The sequence below is a fragment of the Choloepus didactylus genome, chromosome 11, assembly GCF_015220235.1.
Source record: "Choloepus didactylus isolate mChoDid1 chromosome 11, mChoDid1.pri, whole genome shotgun sequence".
NCBI classification, from domain to species: Eukaryota; Metazoa; Chordata; class Mammalia; order Pilosa; family Megalonychidae; genus Choloepus; species Choloepus didactylus.
This window is the reverse complement of record NC_051317.1, coordinates 24,912,736-24,934,305: the sequence shown is the minus strand read 5'-3', so window position 1 is coordinate 24,934,305 and position 21,570 is coordinate 24,912,736. Positions and strand designations below refer to the sequence as shown.

The window sequence follows — 21,570 nt, the reverse complement described above, 5'->3', positions numbered from 1 at the left end:
TATCCCTGGTGCCTGGAGGGTTTTTTTCCTTTTTCTTGTGACTCCAGGAGTTCTAATCTACACACACACGCATACACACACATGCTTCTTAATCTTCAAGCAATTCAAATAGAGCTCTTTAAGAATTTTGTGTTAATTTGCTATTGCCATCCACAGGTCTGAAAATATACATTGAACATGCAGACAGACAAAAATAGAAAGTTAGCCACACAAAATTAGAAACACAGAAGTATGCTTTCAGGGGGACAACTAAAGGATTGCGTGCACATCATCTCACCCGTTTCTGCTGTCTCACGGAACAGCTCTGACTGTAATACAGTGTCCTTTTCTATAGAGCCATTCTAGGCCACTGCTTTCCTGATTCTAAATCATACTGAGGCCAGACTGTGTTACAGAAATAAACTATATTTTGTTGTTTTTTTCATAGGCTTGTAGCTAAAATCTTTCTGATTTTTCAAAATATAGCACAAAGGGCTACATTCAGGAATGCTATTAGAATTAGAATTTCCATTTTAAAGAATTTCTAAGATCAGTAACCAATTAGGAATACTTGAACCATGCTAACTCAGTGACACACCAACTAACAAATTTAAACACACTTAACACTTACTATATTTTTAAGTAACACACCAATTAATAACTAGACTGAAAACACCAATTAACAATTAAGCAGGCATTAAACACTATCTCTAAGTAATACACCAATTTATCAGTTAAGCAGGCATCAGACACTTACTTAATTTCATTAAATACCAAATTAATTGCTGGATTACTTATTTTCTAGGAGTATACTCAACAGACAAACTCAGGTCAGGGCTTGAACCCCATACAGACTGGCACCCTGAAAACAGAACAGTGTGGAGTCAGAGCGAAGGAGGATCGTTCTGGAAGTGGGACCCGGGGCCTCCAGCCCAGGCGCAGGGGACTCGGATGTCCATATTGACTTCCCGATCCCCCTTTACCCTCATGGCCCACTCATCCAGTCCAATGTACAGACTCAGAGCAGAAACGGTTTCTCTCTGAAACTTTTCAAGGCTCCGAGGGCCTGGGTGCAGCAGAGCAGAGAAGCCCGGGCGCCCCGGGACTGAGGAGGCTGCGGCTTCAAGGAGCTCGGTTACTGCGCTTGCCCATCCCACTGAGGCTCCAGAACTTCGGGCACTTGGACCCCTTCTTCTTGAGAATCTTGGTCCCATCTGGGTCGCCAAATTGATACTGATCAAAAGCGATGCGCTCAAATGACCAATTCCTGAGACACTGGGGTTTCAGAGAGAGAAAGTGTTTATTTCTACACACGAAGCAGGAGATCAGACTGCCTGTTGGACTAAAAATCTGCCTCCCCCAACTGCAGTAACTCTGATGGTTTTATAGTGTCACAAGATGGGCGGGTTTTAGGGTAATGAGCACAGTGGCTTCAGATGATGAGGTTCGAGGTGATTAATTATTGAGCATGTGCAATCATGCTTGGTCACAGAATGTATGTAAGACTCTGGTGGCCTTAATCTGATGATGGGCGTGATTTCTATTGTTATAATTTGGTGTAGGTCACTTATGGTTTAAAGTCTAAGCTTCTGTGCATGTCAGGCAGGCTCATTTTAGTTACATCCAGCATCGTCTGTCAAGATGGCTTTGTAATTGGGGTGGGCTAGTTCTGGGCTGTCTCATGTTTCTTCATTAGTAAACATAGGGGCTGTCTTTAGTGACCATAAGACTCTAAAGTCAAAAAAACAGATAAAATGGGTACAAATGAGGGTCAGTCTCAAGGTTTTTACAATCACAAGGGCACAAGGTAAAGGCTATGCAATCATTATCAGAGATCAAGGCAGCTGGGCTATGGCTCAGAGATTTCAGGTGTTTCCCTCTGGCCCCTCTAATACACCAGAAGCTAAAAGGAAATTTCTAATAATGATTCAGTATAATCAGCCCTTAAATCCTAACTTCTCAGTTACAAACGCAGCAGGAAACTGACCAGTAGACTTGCTCCCGCCCTCTCAGACAGCTGAGGTCAAGTGTGCAGACTCGCTGGACAGAGGACAAGAGGTCACAGCTCTGAGAGATGGCTACAGACCCTGGGGGGCATCCGAGACTTGGGTAGCGAGCCCCCAGTGGTCCTATTCCCAAGCCATGGGGCAGGTGTGCTCCTGATGTGGTAGCCACGGGCAGCCCCACATGAGAGCCTTGGAGAGCGTGATCCAGAGTTTCAGAGGGAAGTCAGGGGCTGTTGGAGACTCTGCCTGCAGGCAGCAAACATGGCCCCCACCCCCCGGCCATTGGACACTCACCCAGGGCCCCCTGCAGCCAAGATGGCATTAGATTCACATCAATAGGGTGTTGGTTCAACCTGAGGGTGTGTGATGGTTGGTTCATGTGTCAGCCTGGCCGGGTGTCTGGTCCAGCAAGCACTGGCCTAACCGTCACTGAAAGGACATTTGTGGCAGCTTAATAAACCAGAGGCTGATTTATTAAATCATCCGTCAATTGACCACAGCTGTGACTGTTACATCAACGAAGGGCGTGTCTTCCACAATGAGAGAATGCGATGAGCTGGATTTAATCCAATCAGTTGAAAACTTTCAAGGGAGAAGACAGAACTTTCGTCTCTCTCTCAGCCAGCCTCTCCCAGGGAGTCCATCGAAGACCATCAGAGTTGCCAGCTCACCTGCCCTACAGAATTTGGACTCGTGCATCCCCACAGCTGCGTGAGACACTTTTATAAAATCTCGTATTTACAGATATCTGCTGTTGGTTCTGTTTCCCTAGAGAACCCTGACTGATGCAGGAGGCTTCCAGGGGCAAAGCTAGGACAATTTACGTTTCAGAAAGGACAGTGCAGCGTTGACTGGAACCCACCACTTCTGTTTAAATGCAGGAGTTTGTGATGATATCTTACAGTCCTTTGGAGGATGATCATGGACCAACTTGTCATCTTGAAAACTGGTAAATCAGGTGGAAGAAGCGAGCGTTTGCCTTTCATCCTCTAGGAGCTGGACCAGATACCGCACGGCAGGCAGGGGACGTGTCTCCTTAGAAAAGTGTCCTGGGGAGTTGGTGCCCAGCAGGTGACGGGTTAGAGACTCACAGTCGGGGCCTCGATACTGGGCCCCAGTGGCCGCTGACACCACAGGGGGAACAGCCGGGCGAGTGTGCGCTGCCCATCGCAGGGACACCCCCACAGGGTCCTGCCGGGTCCTGCCCTGGATCCCACAGTGCCGCGGGCTCCCGATGCCCTTTCCGGGGGCAGCCCTGCCCTGGCCTGCACCCTGAGTGCACAGCCGCATGTCCAGCCCGGGAAAGCTCCGCAGGGACCGAAGGAAGGAGAGGGAAGTGGTTATCGGGACCCCAAGGCGGTTCCTGAGGCAGGTGCTGGGGTGCAGGGGAGGGTTGTCCCAAGCCGGGAGGCTGTTGTGGTCAGAGGCTCCGGCGCAGGTGGTGGCGACGCGGTGTTGACCTACTAAGCAGCCACTAAACTAGGAAAAGGAGAAAAGGACAGAAAAGAGAAGCAGGGGGGATGGGAGGGAGGGGACTGGAGGAGGGGAAGGGGGGAAAGGGGGCAGGGGACGGGAGGGTGGGAGTATAGACCAGGTACAATCCCAGCCTCCCCAGGGCACCCAGAAGACTGGCACTGGGGGCGGGGGCCAGGGAACACTCGGGGAGCCCGCAGCCCGGCAGCACAGGACTCCCCGGCTTTTCAGGGCAGGCCTCTGCGGGTGGACGGCTGCCGGCCCCCCGGGTTTCACTCCTCATTCGCTAAGGCTCCACCGGCCGGGAGTTCCGCTGCAGCTGCTTGTGCTCCTCCCCTCAAAGCTGCCCTCGGTGCACTGCTGATTCCCAGGCCTGGGGTTCCCTGCCCTGCCCTGTGATAAAATTGTACAGAGAAAGCCCTGGGACCCCTCAGAGCCCCAAATCCCGAGCCCTCCTGCCCCTTTGAACTCTCCCTCGAGTTTCCTCTTTGTCTTTTGAAATTTGAAGTCCCCACCAAGGCAGCTGACCCCCGAGAGCCAGTCAAGCCCTGGCTTCTTATGTCTGACCTAATATAAAATAGAGCCCACCTCCCCCAGGTCCCTCCCGTAAGACGGACAAACCTATGCCCAATCGGTAGGAGTCAAGCTGACTTCCCTTGTATGTCAATAAAAATCGTTTTCCATTCCTAGAACCCCAAAGCGACTTCCGTTCCTGCTACTGATCTGGTTCCTTTGCTGCAGCAAAACTCTGGGGTCGTGAATAAAATGCTGTCGTCTGCAAACCGTGCATTTGTCTTTCCCCTGCTTGGAGGCTGCGGGCTCCGGCCGGGGCAGCGCCCACGACAGACCCCTCTGTGCCTGCTGAGCGATCGCCCAGACCCGCGCCCCCAGGTGCCCCCTTCCCACGTCTGCTCTCCGCAACTGCGCTGCTCTCGGCTGCCTTTGGTTGAGGCTCCTCTGGTTCGGATCTGGTCGTCAGACCTTCCATTTGGTTTCGCTCCACTGCTCCCTCCAGCGCCCTCATTTTCTGGATCTGATGAAGGATGATTTATCTTTGTAGTGGCCACTTTGAGAGGCTTTATAGGAACAAAATGGTGCACTTGAGAGGTGCCTTAAAGGGGCGAGGACAATCTGTCTCTGCAGGAGCTTCACTGAAAGGGCCTCAGAAAGAGAAAAGGCCAGAAACAGAATACAAGGGAAGGGTCTCCAAGCCAACCCCAGCCCCCCCCCCAGCTTCCTGCCCCCCCCAGCTGCCCTGGCGGGTTCCTCCTGACCCCGAAGGGACACGATCCAGTCCGGATCCCTTTGCAGATGAAGGCTTCCGCTGGAGAGAAGCATAGAGCCCGGCCCGGAACTGAACCAAGAGCTGTAAGTGGAGAGTTCCCCGAACAAGGCAGCAGATATCCACAGAAGACCTTGGAATTCTTGGGTGTCTGAGACCCAGGCTCGCTGACCCGCATGAGTGCGCACTGTCGGCAGAACCTCGGATGCTAAATCAGCTAATGGGTTTTATATTTCTGTGTTTCTGTGTTTTTATGTCTGACTTGGAGTTGAAGATTTTTAATTGAAGGTATAAGCTATTTGTGTCTGTCAAAATGTTTGATTATATTTTCCTGCCTCAGATAGAAATAACAAATTAACATGTAAAAATCCTTAAAAGAGCTCTACTCAAATTGCTTTAAGATAAATAAGCACTCTCACATAAATTAATACTCCTAATGTCCCAGTAATTAAGGAAACCAAACTTCTAATACTTCCAATGTATAAAGAGTATTCATAGAATTAAACCCAAATGTTTTAAAAATTCAACTGTGTATAATCTAGGTAACCCTTTGGCAAACAGTACTAGTTTATTATTGTTAGTTAAATAAAAATCACTAAGTCTTCTGAATTATCAGTATTAAATACAATAGAAACAGTTTTATTCTACTAGGATATGTTCTTCCTAAATATATACAGATTTATGGATCAAATAAGCTAGCATTATATCTACTAGATGTTTAAAATGATGAAAAATGTAAATTTGTATTTAATCAAATTGAGTTATTATTCTGACAAACTTTATTTCAAGAGTTACTATGTTTGTAGGATTTCGGCTTGACAATATCCAAGATCCTCTTGGGACCTTAAGTATGTGAAGTATGCAGGTGAATTTTGCTACGGAAAAAGAGGACTTTTGTCCTAAAGTAAATTGGGTGTTGCAGAATGAGGAACAGGAAAGTGGAGGACAAAATGTAAATGGATCGAGAAAGTTGTAGGAGGTTTGTGGGAATGAATTTTATTTGTTACGGTCGATGCTACTAAGATTTGACAGGCTTATTTATAAAAGTTTTTGAAAACCTTTCCTGTCTAACAGCATATTCCCCCAAAACTGGAATTTGGTTTCCTCTCTGTTAAGATGATGGGATTTTCTTAGATTCTTGGTGTGCCCTTAGGGAGCGGTTCTAAAAGGTTTTCTTCACCATCTGAGTCATCTGCCTGCAGGCAAAGATTTTGTTTCCCATCAGAATTGTATCCTCCTTGATATTTACACTGACCTTACCATCCGTTACTGTTTAAGAGAACAAGTCTTCTCACTTTTAAGAGCTAAGTTTTCGTTTCCGTTTTTTCAATCATGTTACTTCCTTATATTTACTTTTAAAATCTTTTATTGTCACGTTGTTTATCAGTGACCTGTAATCTTATTTAGCCGAGCTTTCGAACCTCCCAAGGACTTTTGACATTTTGCCTCCTCAAAGTCAAACCCTAATGGTTATCTTCTTGATTTCAGACTCTCTTTGGGTTTCCCAGAGGGCCCCTGGAAAATCATAAAGGATTTGTTCCTTCACCTTATAAAAAGTGAGGTGCTAGGGATAGTCATGTTCAGCTGCCGGTTGTGTGGCAGGCAGGCTGCCAAAGTAGGAGGCATTCTCTAACCTTCCGTTGGTTAAATGTGCGTGTGGGCAGGTAAAATTCCTAGTGATCTGACGGTGTGCTCGCTGTCCATGAGCTGTCCGGAGACTGAGCTGTGTGATTTTAGACAACAGTAGAGGGTATTTGGTCATAATTTTAGTTATTCTTAAAAAATTCTATATGTCAGAAAAACAACCAGATTTCCTTGTCAGTTACATCATTTTACTCTGATGCTTCTCTGAAAGTGCCTGCAGTCAGCCACAGGTGAGAGCTTCATCTTCAGCAAAAACAAAATAAAAATAAAAAATAAAACAAAACAACTGCCTCTAAATGAGAAGCAAAGTGAGTAAGTAAATCCTGCCCCCCATCCATCATACAGCCCTGGTGAACTGGTCCAGGTGGACAGGGTCAGACACCTTGCCGGACGGGGCCCTTTCAGATGTCCTTGTTATCATATCCTGTTTTCTGGATGGATAGAGGCTTTCCCTTGTCACAAGGCTACTGCCCTCCAATAGTTAGGAAAAAAACAAAACCAAACAAAACTACTGGACTTTGTGCTCCCCGCCTGGGGATTCCTGCTATTCTCTCGATGATGACGTCTCCCCCATCAGCCAAGAGCTTCTCTGTCCCCACCGTCCTCAGTCTTCGGGAAGGTAGACGGAATCACAGGTGTTTCACTCGCTAAACTATCGGACTCCGTCTCTACTCCCTCAGCCCTCGGCCCTCGGGTGGAGCCGTCGGGGAGCCCGGCCAGCCCCGTGGAGTCAGGACGGGAAGACACGACAGGGCTCTGACCTGATACGGGTGACGTTGCCAATTACTGCCGGGGACGGAGCGCCAGACCCAGTTCCCGTGTCACGGACGCAGCTGCCCTTCCCGAGAGCCCTCCGCCGTGGACCCTACAGGCCTCCAACCCCGGGAGTCGCCATCCCGGAAGGACGGGGAGGACCCAGTGAAGCCTCCCCAGCGGCCACCGCGCCCGGGCCACCTGCTCCACCAACGCGCGCTCCACGCCCCGGAGGCCACGACGCGCTAACCACGGGCTGCGGCACTGACCAGAAACCAGCGATGAGTGGCCGCCCCATGGGGCCTAGAAAACCTTCAGTTTCTACACGGCAGGACCTCTTTTACTTTCACAAGCCAGGAGCACACTGGGGGGGCCAGACCCCCTTTTTAGAGACACCATTTTTCTCCTAGCACCCAAGGTTTTATTCCACTCAGGGCACACACCCCTGGTGGGCTGCAGGGTCAGGCGAAGGGAATTGGTTAAATGGGGCTAAGATTTCAGGTAACCGTGAAGATGGTGCTGGTTCTGATTCTCCTTCTGGGGTGTACTCCCAGTGAGCCCCACACGTCAGGTCCCATTGCTTCAAGGCATTAGATACCCCATAAGCTCTCCAAGGACGGTCGTTCGTATGTGGACACGTGACCACCTGTAAGTCGGGGTGTCTCCCGGAGCTCGCACTGTTCCCCCAGAGGCGCTTTACAAGCTTCCAAAAGGGAAACCTGGAAACCCGAGGGCTCCTGGGACCCCTTCCCAGACTGCAGACGCTCGTGAAGAGGAGGCTGGCTCGAGACGCGCTGGACGGAGCCTGGAGGACCCGCAACCCAGGCTGGACTCACGGGCGCCGTGCTTGGTGTCGCCCCCGCTCCTTGGGGCGGGTCGCCCGTGTCGGGAGCTGCTCTCTGAGACACGGGTGCTGGGAGGGGAGGCAGCTTGGGAGCTGGAGGAGTCTGTCTCCTGCCTTGGGCAGGCTGTCGGCTCACAGAATGACTAAAAGCTGCTTAGCGCTGGACTATATTCTGGCTTCCCGAGGAGGTGTGTGCACTTGTGGGGACCCAGAGCTGTGCGTCTGTAGATGACAGCCGAGAAGGTGTTCACCAAGCACCGGTGGCAGAGAACCCACCGAGCAGCGTCTGCAGTTCCCGAATCCGACTGCTCTGAGTTTTGTGCGGTCGGCTCCTGGGTCACGGGACCTCGGCTCGGAGATGTCCTCTGGGGCCCTTGTGATCCTCTTAGTCATGGTCACGACAGCCATCGCTCGGTGTCCCAGCTCTCTGGGTGCTGACGGCGCAGCCGCTCACTCGGCAGATGGCACAGCTGAGGACACAGAGCCAGCGTGAATGGGACACGGAAACCCCAAACCTCAGCGAACCCGGGAAACGGACGGTGAAACACGAGACTTTCGGTGGGGAACCAGAGACCAGCGACATCTGTGGTCATGTCTTCGTAGCCAAGGGCCCGACCCAAAGGGGAAATCAGACAACAGAACAGAGAAAGCCCTGGGACCCCCCCAGAGCCCAGAAACCCGGGCCCGACTGCCCCCTGGAACTCTCTCGAGTTTCCTCTTTATCTTTTGAAATTCGAAATCCCCAGTCAAGCCCTGGTTCATGACATTTGACCCCAAACCAAATGAAGCCCACCTGCCCCGAGCCGCCCCCGGAGGACGCACAAAGCCTCCTCCAATCAGGGGGAGACGCGCCGTCTTCCTTTCTGTCTGTGACAATCCGTCTCCCTCCCTGGAGCTCCTAAGCCACTTCCCATCCGGCTTCCGTTGCTGCAGCTAAACCTTAAGGCCCAAGGAGACAGCCGTGAGGGGTGCTCCGCACACTCAGCCCCGAAGGCGCCCGGGGCTCCCCGGGGACCAGCAGACGGGGCGGAGCGGAGGCCCCGGGAGGGCGGGGGTGGGGACACTGCACCCCGCGGGCTCCCCCGAGAGGCCGGATGGGCCAGGGGTCCTGGGGTGGGGGCCGGGGGCGCGGGCATGACTCCCGCTGGGCGCTGTCTGGTGTGTACCCGGCGCCGGAGCCCCGCCCCAGGGGATCCCCGGTTCCCTTCAGCGCGGACGGCAGCTGGAGGGGGGGCCCCTCGCCAGGACGCGCCCCCTTCCAGGAGCCCCCGCCCCAGGGGAGGAGTCTGGGCGGTGGGCGGGGTCTCCGAGGGCGCGCTGGCCGAGTGGGAAGTGGGGGCCGGGGATGCAGAAAGGGGGCGCCGTGCCGCAGGGGGCGGGGGCGCGGCGGGCGGGGCCGGCTGGCGGCTGCCGCGGGGACCCCTGTGTCCGGCGGGGGCGCGGGCCGCGGGCCAACTTTCCCGGGCGGGCGGGTCACGTGACGGGGCGGGCTCAGGGGGCTCCCCCCGCCCCCGGCGCCCCGCGCCCCCTCCTCCCGCCCCGCGCCCCGCCCCCGTCCCCAGCGCCCCGCCCCGTCCCCCGGGCGCCCGGCCCCGCCCCGTCCCCGCCCCGCGCCCCGTGGGGCCCGGAGTCGCCGAGCGGCCGGCGGAGGGGACGCGCGCGCCATGCCCACCAGCTTCACCGTGGTGCCGGTGGAGGCGCGCGGCGCGGCGCAGGACGGAGACCCGGCGGCCAGCAGCCCCGAGGGCGGCGCGGGGCCCGAGTGCGAGCGCGCGGGTGAGCGCGGGGCGGGCCCCGGCGGGACCAAGCCGGCGCGGGGCGGGCCGGAGGCGGGGAGGCCCGGGACGCTGCCCCCTCGCCCCCAGGGCCGCGGCGCCCCGGCTCCCCCGGCCCCCACCTGTCCCCTGTTCCCGCCGCCTGCAGCACCTTCCCCCTCCCAGGACGGGGGTCCCCGCCGGGGTTGCCCCGGGCCTTGCGGGCCCCTCCGCCCCCGGGCCTGGGCAGAGCGCACAGGTGCCCCGGGCGCCTCAGGTGGGACGGAGCGGCGCAGGTGGGCCGAGGGGGCCGGGCGGGGACCCACCTGGCCCAGATCCCCGGACCGTGGGCCGCGCCCCAGACCGGTCCCTGCAGGCGGCGCCGCGGCTTCCTGCTTCCTCCCCGCCGCCCGGGCAAAGGGCCCGCAGCCGGGAGCCGGCCTGACCTTGGACAAACAGACCCTCCCGGCTCCTCGGCAGGAAGCCGGCTCCGGCGGCGCCGCGGGCTGCTGCTTCCTGCCCGTCCCCTCCTGCCCCGGGGGCTGCGGAACCCCGAGCCTCAGCCGCCCTCACGGGGCTCCCCGACCGGTGCCCACGGGTGCCCAGAGGCGTGCCCAGGGGGTCCCCACTGCACCCCGCAGCACCCTAGGGACTCCCACCGGCCCAGGAGGGACCGGGTGCTGCTCCTCGGCACAGGCAGGGGTGGGTCAGCCCGGATCCATCCCTGGGAGCTGCCCTGGCAGGCTCTGGGCACTGTGCAGAAGGCCCCCCTAGGCTTGTCTGTGCCCGGCTTGTCCTCGGGGCGCTCCCTTTGGGGGGGCAAAGGGCTGTGCCCGCTGCTTATGCACCAAGGCTGCTCTCGCCCCCTTCGGCTGGAATCGCCGTGACCTGGCGCCAGGTGGAAACGGTGTCACCCTGGCCCCTTGCCCGGGTCACGCTGCAGCCTCAGACGCCCCGGGCCGTCCGCCTGACCCATCCGCTGCGGCTCCCCGGCTGTCTCAGCCCATGGCCCGTTTCCCCTTGTCCGTTTTCCAGCCCCCTCTGCGAGGGGCAGAGCTCCTGGCTCCCCGTGCCCACGGACAGCCCAGCCGGGCTGGGGGCATCTTCCCGGGTGGGGCCCTGTGTTTCTCCACACTGGGAGTGTTGCTTTTGTTCTGGCCGGGGTGTGTGGGGGCAGCAGGCAGATCGGGCCCATTGTTGCAGCCTCGTTGGCCCTGGCTCCCACCCGCAGCCCCCCAAGAGCCAGGGAGGATGCACAGGGCCTCACACAGTTCCCAGAGGGAACGTTCCTGCCGCCGCCGTCCCCGGCTTGGACTTGGCGTGTGTCTCCTCCACTAGAAGGGACCGGCGGGCGGCAGTGTGTGACCGTGGCCGAGGCCTGCAGCCCTTGGCTTGCGGGATCTGCCTGCGGTGCGGCCTGGGGGCTGGGGCCCTGCAGGCAGCTGCACGTGTTGGTCTTTGGTGGGAAAGTGCCACGGACGCTCGGGGCCCTTCCAGAGTCAGGCCTGGTCAGGGTCAGTCTCCAAACCGGCCGGCTCACCCCCGGGGGGCACCGGGCGCCTGGGCAGCCTCCCGGCGAGGCATGTGGTGGGGTGGTTTGGGGCACCCTAGCTGCGGTCCCTATGGAGCTCTGGGCTCCCAGGGTGAGGGGCCAGGACGAGCCTGGTCTTCCAGGGCATGTGCCAAGACTGGGGGGCAAGGACAGAGGGGTGCTCGGTGGGCTGCCCTCAGGGTCTGTGGCCGTGAAGGGCTTCCGCCACTGGTGACTCCCGGAGCTGGAGGGAGCCGGAACACTGTCCCCCACCCCCACCCCAGCTTCCCCTATTTCAGGTCAGGGTTGGAGGTTTCCAGGCCATTGGAGGCCTGGGGCGTGCTGTGGCTGTGGGCAGCATGGCCCGCGATGGAGGCCGAGTGCTGACCTTGAGCGTCCCTTGGCCGTGGTATTGGCCCTGGCGGCAAGGCCTGTGGGGCCCTCCCCTTCCCAGGGGGTGGACATCGATGGGCGGGGGGCAGGGGTGGCCTGGCCTCCGTCCGGCTCCTTCCCAGCCCCTGCACTTCTGCCTCAGCCCGACCCAGGGCCCTCCCGGGCACCCCATGGTGTGTCTGCGTCACAGCATGTGCAGGGGCCCCCGGAAGGCTTTTCATTTTGGCGTTTGGTTGTTTGTCTCCAAGAGAAAAGGCTCACGCTAACTTTTTTCCTTGGCTCCTCGCTGCGTGCAGGTGAGCGAGTGCCCTTAAGCCTCAGGTGGGGGCCGCGGCCTTTCCGCGATGACTCCTGGGCACAGGTGTGGTTTCCACTGGCCTGGGCTAGGGCTCTGCCTCGCTGTCCCCGTGACTGTGTCTGCGTGGGCTCCCGTCCTCCCCAGGCCGGGTGGGGGCGTCTCGGGGGCTCCCAGAGCCTGTGTGAGACCCCGTGGGCGACTGGCACCCTGGCTGTTGGTTCCTGGTGACGCAGCCGCTAGGCCCGTGGCCCCTGCTGTCTGGAGGTGGCCCTGGTCAGCGGCCCCCGCACCTTGGCCTCGGCCAGCTGCGACCCTGCTCATTGCACCACAAGACTGTTCCTCCCGCAGAACTTTCCACAGGCCTCTTTGCTCAGCCTCCATCACGTGCCTCTCCTCCCTGCCTCCCTTCCTCTTTTCGGAATGTGCTTAGATTCCTTCTCCCTGAGAGAAGCTGCTGCTCTGCTGCTCGCTGCCCGGGCTGCCCGGGGTGTTGTCCGCGCCTCCCGTTTCACAAAGGCGGCCCCTGTCCTGACCAGAGACGAGCCTGGGAGTGTCGCTTTTGTTCTGGCCGGGGTGTGTGGGGGCAGCAGGCAGGTCAGGCAGGGGCAGCGGGGAGTGGGGAGTGGGCAGGGGCAGCGGGCAGGGCTGTAGGGGGGAGTCAGCACCTCAGCCCCAGCGTGGCCGGCTCGGTGGGCCCAGGGAGCAGCGGGGGCCTTGCCTCCAGGCCACAGGTGCTTTCTGCCTGGACAGTGTGGCCTGGGCCTGACCTCAGGGGGTCACCCTGCTGGGACTTTGGGATTTCAGGGGCAGTGGGGTTAAAAATTGGACCAAGTGCCAAGCTGCCGAGTCCCCTCCTGCTGGGTGAGGGTGTGAGAGGGCAGGAGCCAGACCCAGCTCTGGGGGGGACAGCCACGGTGGCACGGGACAGACCTGGGGCCAGGACGGCAGGCCGGACGGTGGCCGGTGTGGTGTGGGGCCCGAGGAGCCACCCTGCGGTCAGCACCCTCAACTCGGGAATTGCCGGCAAGGTGGTTCGTGCTCACGGAAGTGATTTAGGGGGTTCTCATGGTGTCACATATGCGTGTTGGGGGTTGTGAAACCTCCACGCGATGCCAGATCCAGCCTGGAAGGACAAAGGGGGACAGAGGGGGGGACACGCCCCGAACCGAGACGCAGCCGCACCTGGGGGGACCGCACACTGCGCCCCGGCGTCCGTGCTCAGCTGAGCCCCAGGCGGCCCCAGGCGCGGGGCCTTTGATTAGAAATCAAGTGGGACAGTGCCTCTGCGTGCACGTGTGTGTGCAGATGTGTGCAGATGCATGTGTGCGTGCGAGTGCATGTTGCACTGCGTGTGTGCATGTTTGAATGTGAGTGTGTTTGTGTGCAAGTGTGCAAACGTTTGCATTGTGAGTGTGCCCACCCGTATTGGTGCGGGGAGAGGGCTTGGCAGTTGCCAGCAGACTGTCGTGGAGTCGGGGTCTCGGGGCATCGGTCCTTTCCCTCCGCCCCCAGTGGATCCCGTGCTGTAGTGTGACCGGGGTCCCCCCTCCCTGCGAGGAAGCGATCCCCTCGGGCTGTGCAGGAGGGTGAGACTCGGTTCTGGTCCTTCCCTACTCGGGGCCCCTGGCTCTGCGCATGGAGCCGGTGGCCTCCTGGCCCAGGGCTGTGGCCGCCTGTTTGGAAAGGTCCCCGGGCCGTGCCTCCTGTTCTGTTGGGACGCGTTGCTGATTTGAGCGCCTGGGCTGTGAGCCTGGACGTGGGCCGGGTGGTGGCTGCACCCAGGAGCTCAGGTGAGGCGGTGCCACCACGGGCACGGGGGACGCGCCCTCCCAGGGCCTGGCACTGACAGCAGTGCCCAGGAGCGTCGGGCAGGCCCCAGGGCATGGGTTACGGCAGCCACTGCCCGTTCTACAGAGAGTAGCAGGGCGTCCTCCGTGGCCCACCCCATCCCAGGCCCTGGGGGCCGTGGCGGACAGGAGCCTCCTCCCCCACCCTGGGAGGAGCAGGGGTGGACCCTGGGCACAGTCCCAGTGGAGAGAGCTGCAGCGCCGAGGCCTGGGACAGGGGCGTTCCTGGTGGGTTTGGGGAGTGGCAGAGAGGTCAGGGCAGCTCAGGGGTGTGAGGGCCTGGTGGAGTGTGGTCAAGGCCACGGGACCGAGAGCGTGGGGGGCCTTCTAGGGAGGAGGGGGCTGGGGGCGCCCAAGGCTGGAAGGGGACTCTTGGCCTCGGCTGTGAACCCTGACCCTGTCCTGGGGAGACCTGGCACCCCTGCCCGTGTGGCCATCGGCTGCTGAGCCTGTGCGAGTGGTGGCCTCTGCTAGCGAGGGCCGGGGTTGCCTCGTGCAGGTGGGCTGCCCCCCGTGTTGCGGCAGGTGAGGTGGGCCACGGTGCGGCTGAGCCCACACCCACCTCCAGGACCACAACTGCGGGTGGTGGGTGCAGCAGGCGGGTGAGGTACCACCCGGGGTGGGTGAGGTGGCCGTGTGAGGGTCGGGGCGGTCTCTGGCACAGCGAGAGCCTCCGTGGGGGGTGGGCCCCTGCTGGACCCCCACGCCACAGTGGTGTGGCTTGTCGTCAGTGTTTGGGGCGGAAGGTGACGTGCCAGTCGGGCTGTGGGCGCAGCTTCTGACGCAGGAGCCCAGTGTCCATGAGGACAGCCAGGTGGCCAGTGGCTGGCAGGTGGACACTGAGCGCACGGTGACATCCACGCAGCTGCACACACTCACCTGTCCTCCCAGCTCACTCAAACAGCTGTGCTCACTCACCTGTCCTCCACCTCACTCGCACACCTGTGCTCACACTCCGGTGCCTTCCAGGTCTGGCCTCTGTGGGGCTGTTCTCGTCCTGTGGTTTCCTTCGAGTTGCTGACCCCACGTGACCACTCCTTGCGGAGCTGTGGCCTTGTCCCCGTCCTGGGGTGTCCCCAGTGTAACCCTGGAGGTGGGTAGCCAGGGGTTCTCGTGGGACCCGCCGGGAAAGGGTGTCAAGAGCAAACGCGGGTTGGGCGGCCTCTGGCTCGGGGTCCCTTCTGGCGGCAGCTCGGACCGGCTGGGAGCAGTGGGGTGATGGGCCCTGCGGGGGGCACTGCCCCCTCCCACCCGCCTCGAGGCGCTGCCGGCTTGGGGCTGAGGTGTGTCCTGCAGGTGGGCCTGAGACCTGACCAGGTGAGCCCTGGGCCGGCTGTGCCTCCCGCCTCGGACAGGGAGACCCGGGACAGGGTCAGCGGGGTGGGATGAGGGCACAGGTGCCGGCCCCGTGGGGACGAGGTGGGCGTGTGGCCGGGCGCATCCTGCTGTCCCCAGTGCCGGGTGTGGGTTTCGGGAGTGCCGCCCCGTGGCCGACCGCTGCCTGCTGGAACGGGCGTCACACACCCGAGCGTTAGTGGCTGAAGCCGGCAGAGCCCTTGGTGGTGACAGGTCCCTCCGAGGTCCGTGGGTGCCTGGGAGCCGTGGGGGCCCCAGCCCGGACCGCGGGGCCTGGTGTGGACGCCGTCCCTGGGCAGGGGCAGCGGGGCCGGGCGGGAGGGCCCTGCGGCCGGATCCGTGCGTCCCTTGGGGGCTGGTGCGCAGGGGCTCGGAGCGGGGCCGCCTGGCAGGGAGAGCGGAGCAGAAGGGGTTAACCCCTCTCCTCTGGGCGCAGGAGGGACACGGCCTGGGGCTGGGCAGTGTAGATAAGCTCGGAGCAGCCGGGAGCCACCAGCATGAGGCCCGCCTCCTCGGGCAGCGCCCTGGGGCCCCGGGGCTGGGTCCATGGCGCCAGACACCGCAGAGAGCGTCGGGCCTTGGTCCAAGAGCACCGGTAAGCTGGGGTGGGGTGCTGCTGGGGTGGCCCCGGGCTGGGGTGGCAGGTGGGGCCGCGTCCCTGGCAGGGCGGTGTGCGTAGTGGGTCCGGGGTCTCGGGGCGTCCTTGGGGCTGTCCGGCCCCTCTCCCTGCGGTTCCCTGTGAAGAAGGCCCCTGGGGGAGGAGGAGACCGCGGCCCTGGGGCTGCCGTGAAAGGAGGTGGTAATCTCCTGTCCTCCGGGCATCTTCAAGGCGAAGCCCCTGACACAGTTTCCCTGTCCTCGCTGCCAGTAACTCTGCAGTGAGGGGCCCTTCGGGGGTGTCCGGGGAGGACCTACGGCCACAGGCCAGGCTCCCACCGTCCCGGGCCTCTCTCGGGGCACTGTGTGGCCTCAGGGGTTCCCCGCCAGCTCGGCAGCGTCTGTGCAGCCCGGGCGCCGGTCCTCCCTCAAGCGTTTTCAGAGAGGGGCACCCGCCGAGGCTGCCCCACAGAGTGGGCTGCATCTTGTCCCTGTGGCCGGTCAGGCTGGGACACCGGTGGTCCCAGGCCCTCTGAGGGGGTCTCAGGAGCTCCGGGGATCTCTGGGGACAGGTGGAGCTGAGCAGGAGCGGAGGAGCCCGTGTCCCAGGCTGCCCTCAGACCCCCTTCACACAGCCTGACCCGCAGCCGGGGCCTGCGACGTGCCCAGGAGGCGCCCGGGGGTTCCTGGGGGCCGGGGCTGCTGCGGGTGTGTGTGTGCCCCCAGCCCCCACCCGCCCTCCTCCCCTGCCTGGCCCGTGACACTGCACCCACTGTCTGAACTGGGTGACGGGGGCCCCAGCAGACTGCCTGGCTGCAGAGGTGGCCAGGGCCAGCCGATGGCCCCTGGGTGCTGAGGCCCCTGGGCAAGCGGGGGTTCCCTGAGGCCCAGAGGGCATGGGAGGGGGGTCCTTCGATGGAAAGCCCAGAGCAGGCTGGAGGGGGGTCCTTTGATGGAAAGCCCGGAGCAGGCTGTTGTCCCACCACGTCCACAAGCTGGGGGCCCCAGGGTGGCTCCTGCAGGTGCACATGAGTGTGCGTGAGTGTGCATGTGGGCGTGCACTGTGCGTGTGCTGCTGCTGAGCCTTGGTGAGGTGTGTGTGCACCTGCTGGCGAGGCCGAGTGCAGGGTGTGGTCGGCTCGTTTGCGGGGTCTCCCGAGGCGCCCCTCTGGTCTGTCCCGGGCGGGCCCCTCGCACAGGCAGCAGAGGCTCCGCCAGTGTAGGCTCGTGCGGGGTTAAGGCAAACGCTGAAAGCTGAAGGCGGTGCTTTCCCTCGCGCTGTCACCAGGGTGCCTGAACGTGCGTAGGAGACAGATGTGGGCGACAAGCGGCTCGGGTTGTTTGGAGGTGGCTCCCGCTCGTTTCCACCTGCCCTGTGGTCCTTGCGCTGCCCCCCGCTTTTCCACACCAGGCCTTGGCTCCGCGAGACCCCAGCCTCCCCAGACAGCGTCCAGGGCTCTGGCCTGGGTCCACCCTGGGGTCTGCTGCAGCCGGCTCTGGCCTTGTGCTGTGTGCTTGGGCAGCGTGTGCCCACCAGGGGGGCCCCCACTCAGACCCACGGCCTGCGCCCCCCGGGCAAGAGCCCTGGACCGGGGCAGGGGGCAGCCATGAGGCCGTCTGCCAGGGGGCTGGGGGTGTCCGGCCCGTGCGTTCACCTCACACTGCTGGCTCGATGGGCAGGTGCCCCTGAACTTCTGGAAGGGAGAGCTGTGTCCTTGTGGGAACCCCCAAGGTGAGAGTGAGTCGGGTCACCGGCCTTGCCCTCAAACGTGCCCCCCGAGGTGCCAGGCTCCGGGAGGTGGAAGGGGACTGCTTTCCCACGGGTCACCCCCACTTTTCCGTGGGTCACCCACACTTTCCCGGGAGCCTCACTCTCCCAGCACGTCCCCGCGGGGTGCTATGAGCTACTTGCTCCGATGCCCGCCAGCCACTCCTTTCACCGTTTTGAACCCCGATGGACGAGGCTCCTCGCTCGAGTGCCGGGGATGCTGTTGGAGGGCGCCTTGATTTTGGCTGCGAAGTGGGGGCGCAGTGTGCACGAGGGCCAGGCCGAGACGGGGGTCCACAGTGCTGGGCCTCAGCAGGGTCACACCCCACCCTGGCAGGCCTGGGGCGAGTCGGCGGCAGGGTCGGACGCCTGCATCTCGGTGTGGCGATGGGCACAGCCTTGGGCAGCGGGTGTGGGTGATGCTGCCCGTGAGGCTGGCCCAGCGGACCCTCCGGAACATTCCAGCCCCAAGCCTGGGGGTCACCCTGTCCCAGCGTTGGAGCCACCTGGGAGGGGGCTGAGGACGCCCCTCCAAGCGGAGGAGAGGAGAGGAGGCTCCTGCAGACGGGCGCTTGGCCAGCCGGGAAGCCTGCGGGGAGGAGGAAGGGGGCACTTAGGGCTGTGCCTGTGGGGTCGTGCCGGAGCTGCCCTGGGCCCAGCGGCTGCCCGTGGAACCCCGACCTTCCTGGCAGGGCTGAGGGTGGGAACGGGGGGCCTGAGTGCGGGAACGGGGGTCTGAGCAGGGAAACGAGAGCAGAAGACAGAGCCTCACAGCCCCCGCGGGGATGGGGGATGGGCACAGGGGGTGGGGGCGTCAGAGCCTCATGGGGCGTGGGGGTTCACGGGGGATTGGAGGGTCAGGGCCTCACGGGGCACAGGGGGTTGGGTCTTGGGGATTGGGGGTGGGGGTATCGGGGGTGTGGACTCGGCTGAGCCCGCCAGCTTTGTGGTCCCCCCAGCTGCCCCCACACACCCCTGACCCCCACGGCCGAGTGTCGTCCTGCCCTGGCCTGGCCCGGCCCGTCGGCCCCACCCCAGGCCGGGCGTCTCCCGCCTTTACGGAGCTGCCAGGGGCTGTGCGACCAGGCGTTCCCGTTGTTTCCAAACCGCCCCTTTCTATCCCGAGAGAGGTGGGCGTGGGTGCCCGTCGCCCTGGTTGCCTGTGGGAGCCGTGGTGGGGCCTCCCCGTGGCTGCTCCGAGCCCCCTCCTCCTGGTGCTGTTCGCAGGGACCCTCCAGCTATTCTCACAGGGGACCCCAAGGCCCGGTGCACCCCATGTTCTCGGGGGACCCCGCAGCCTGAAGCCCACCGCTGGGTTCCCATCGGGGTCCCTGTGGCCTGGTGTCCCCCCGTTCTCATTGGGGCCCGGTTGAGGCTCAGGTCTGGTGCTGGCACATGTAGAGTTAGCAGATGGGCCACAGCCGGGGGACCCGGGGGCACTCTCCCCCTGGGCAGCACTCGCCACTCGCCAGGTGTCCGCCTGACCACGTTTGTGGGGGGCTGCCCCAGGCCCCCGGCCAGGGCAGGATGGGGCCATTTCTTGGGGTGCAAGTCACGGCTGCTGCCCAGCTGTCGACCTGGGGACAGAGCAGGTCTCCTCCCTGCGAGGCGGACGTGAGTGTTTCCATGTCCTCTGGTTTGGGGCAAAAGGTCTCGAGGCCGGGGGGCCTCGCCGTCTCACGGACGCCACTGGAGCCTGGGTGGCAGCTTTGCGGTGCTCCGCGACGCTTCGTTACGCAGAAGAGCGTGTGCGCATTTGGGCAAATGTTGGGGTGCCGGGGGCCGGGTGCCAGCTGGGTCCGGGCTGCCCTCCTGCCGGGGAGCAGCTCAGGGCCCCGAGGCAGAGCTCTCTCGTCGACACCCTTCACCTGCACCCCAACATCTGCCTTTGTTTCTTTTCGTCTCCTTCTAAAACTGATCCGTGTCGTTTCCCCCAGCAGGAGATGGCACCCCGAGGGAGAACAGCCCTTTCATTAACAACGTCGAGACCGAGAGGGATGACTTCTTCGAGGGGAAGAACATGGCTCTGTTTGAGGTAACTCGCCTTCCGGAAGAGGAGGCCCCTCCGAGCAGCAGCTCCACTGGAGACGCGGCAGCGACCGGACCTTCCCAGCCCGGGGGGTCCTGGTGGGGGCTGCTGGCCTGGCCCGGGGGTGGGTGGGGTTGGGGGGCCCTGGGTTTGGGGGCCCTGCACATCGCCCCAGGGCAGCCCTTGTCTGGCACCGTGTGGGGCCCACCCTCACCCCACCGAGGTCGCCCACACCCCCTCCGTGAGGGCCTCGCCCAGGTCCAGGGGTGCTCCAGCCTCAGCCGCCCCTCGGAACCCGCCGGCCCTCCCTGGGGGTGGCCTGTCCCTCGTCCCTGGCACCCCAACCTGACCTCCTGGACGTCGCTGTGGGCCTGAGGGTCCAGGTGTCTGTGGGGTTTGCCCGGGGTTCGGGCTGCTGATCCGTGCCCTCCCTGTGACCCCCCAGGAGGAAATGGACAGCACCCCCATGGTGTCGTCCCTGCTGAACAAGCTGGCCAACTACAGCTCCCTGAGCCAGGGCGTGGTGGAGCACGAGCAGGACGAGGACGGACCCCGGCGGGAGGCCAAGGTGGGCCCGGGGGTATGGGGGGCGCAGGGGGTGTGGGGAGGCACCGGGGGCTGCGCTGCTGGCTCAGGAGCTCAGAGGAATGAGCGGAGCCTGTGTCTTTCTGGGGGATCTTGTCCCTCCTGACCCCTCAAGGGGACACGCTGCCCTGTGCCACATCCACACCCCAGACGGGCAGGGTTGAGGGTTGGGAAGGAAGGGGTGTCCCCCGGTTCTGTGCTCTTTGCCCAGGACCCCCCATAATAAAGGTAAAGGTTAGTCCAGAGGTGCGTTCTGAGAGGGGAGGGAGGGCAGAGGGCATGGGGGGCTGCTTGGGGTGGTGAGGGCAGCCCCGTGCACCCAGCGGTCAGGACCCCCAGGACCTGCTCGGGCCACCTCCCCCGTTGTCACACACGCCCCTGTAGTCCCTGCACGGGTGTCTCCGTGGACCCTGCCCTGGGGAAGGAGTGGAGCTGCACGAGGGTTGATGGGGATGTGGGGTCTGGGAGGTTCTCTGGGGGGCTGGCCATGGAAACCACGTCAGCGCCCCATGGGGGTCCCCTGGGACGGTGCCCGAGAGCCCTTGAGATCCCCGGCTCCAGAGGTGGCTTCTGTCGGGCTGTAACCCGGGCGCTGGCCGTGCGGATTTGTGCAGCACACAGGCTGTGAGAGACCCCCAGAAGGCCCCGGCCCCCGGTGGCCCTGCCCCAGGTGCAGCGCCCCGGCTCTGTCCCCGCGGACCCCAGCTCCCCACGTGGGCCTGGGGGCTCCCGGTGCCGCCCCTCAAGCAGCTGTCCCCCATGGGCATCTTGCCCGAGCCTGGGTGCCCTCCCAGGGAGACCTCGTGGCCCAGCTGCCCCCTGCTCTTGGGCCACGAGCCGCCCCTCAGGCTGCCTCTTGGGGGATCACCGAGCCCGGCCGGCTGCCCCTTCCAGAGCGGGAAGCTGGTTCTGCCCAGTCTCGGGGGGCCCTGGGATGTGGGGCTGAACCCCGAGAGGCCGCCACATGGGCTGCTCCTGCCCGTGGCCGTCTCGGCGGAAGTCACCCGCACCTGTTTTTTGGGTCAGTTCACACATTAACCCGAGCGTGCGGTAAAACCGGCGGTGGGTCGGGCGCGGCTCTCTCTCGCACGCGCGACCTTGTTTTCCCACGACTGAGAACCCCCGGGGGCCCTCCGCTTCCTCCCTGCCGCGGGGTGAGGCCGCCCCACTCCCATCGTTTACGCCAAAAGCAGGAGAGTCGGGGGTGGGAGTGGGCGGGCGTGGGGTGGGCCAGGGGCTCGATCTGACCAGTCGGCGGTCCGTGCTGACCCCTGGGACCCCTCTTAAGATTATGTCATGGGGGTCGCACATTTGTGCCGTAAAGCCTCCGCTGCAGTCACTTTTACGCGTACCTGCTCTTGGCACGTTCCGTCCACCGTCTGTGCCACCGTCACCACCGTCCACTCCCAGGCCCTTCGGTCCCGAAACAGA

The 21,570-nt window shown here is 62.1% G+C and overlaps 1 protein-coding gene across 5 annotated transcripts in view; it reads left to right on the top strand.

Moving 5' to 3' along the window:
• The first annotated feature begins 9,546 nt into the window (after positions 1-9,546).
• Positions 9,547-21,570, top strand: part of SLC12A7 (solute carrier family 12 member 7) — a 38,977-nt gene continuing 26,953 nt past the window's right edge. The window contains exons 1-3 of one of the 5 annotated variants that reach the window (XR_005210910.1): positions 9,547-9,757; positions 19,463-19,560; positions 20,000-20,122. Coding sequence is in view for 4 of the 5 variants with exons in the window: in XM_037798865.1 (XP_037654793.1) it covers positions 9,646-9,757; positions 19,463-19,560; positions 20,000-20,122 (333 nt within the window). In the remaining variant the exon portion in view is untranslated. The remainder of the gene's footprint in view (positions 9,758-19,462; positions 19,561-19,999; positions 20,123-21,570) is intronic. The other 4 variants (XM_037798865.1, XM_037798862.1, XM_037798863.1 and 1 more) reach the window with 4 other exon arrangements.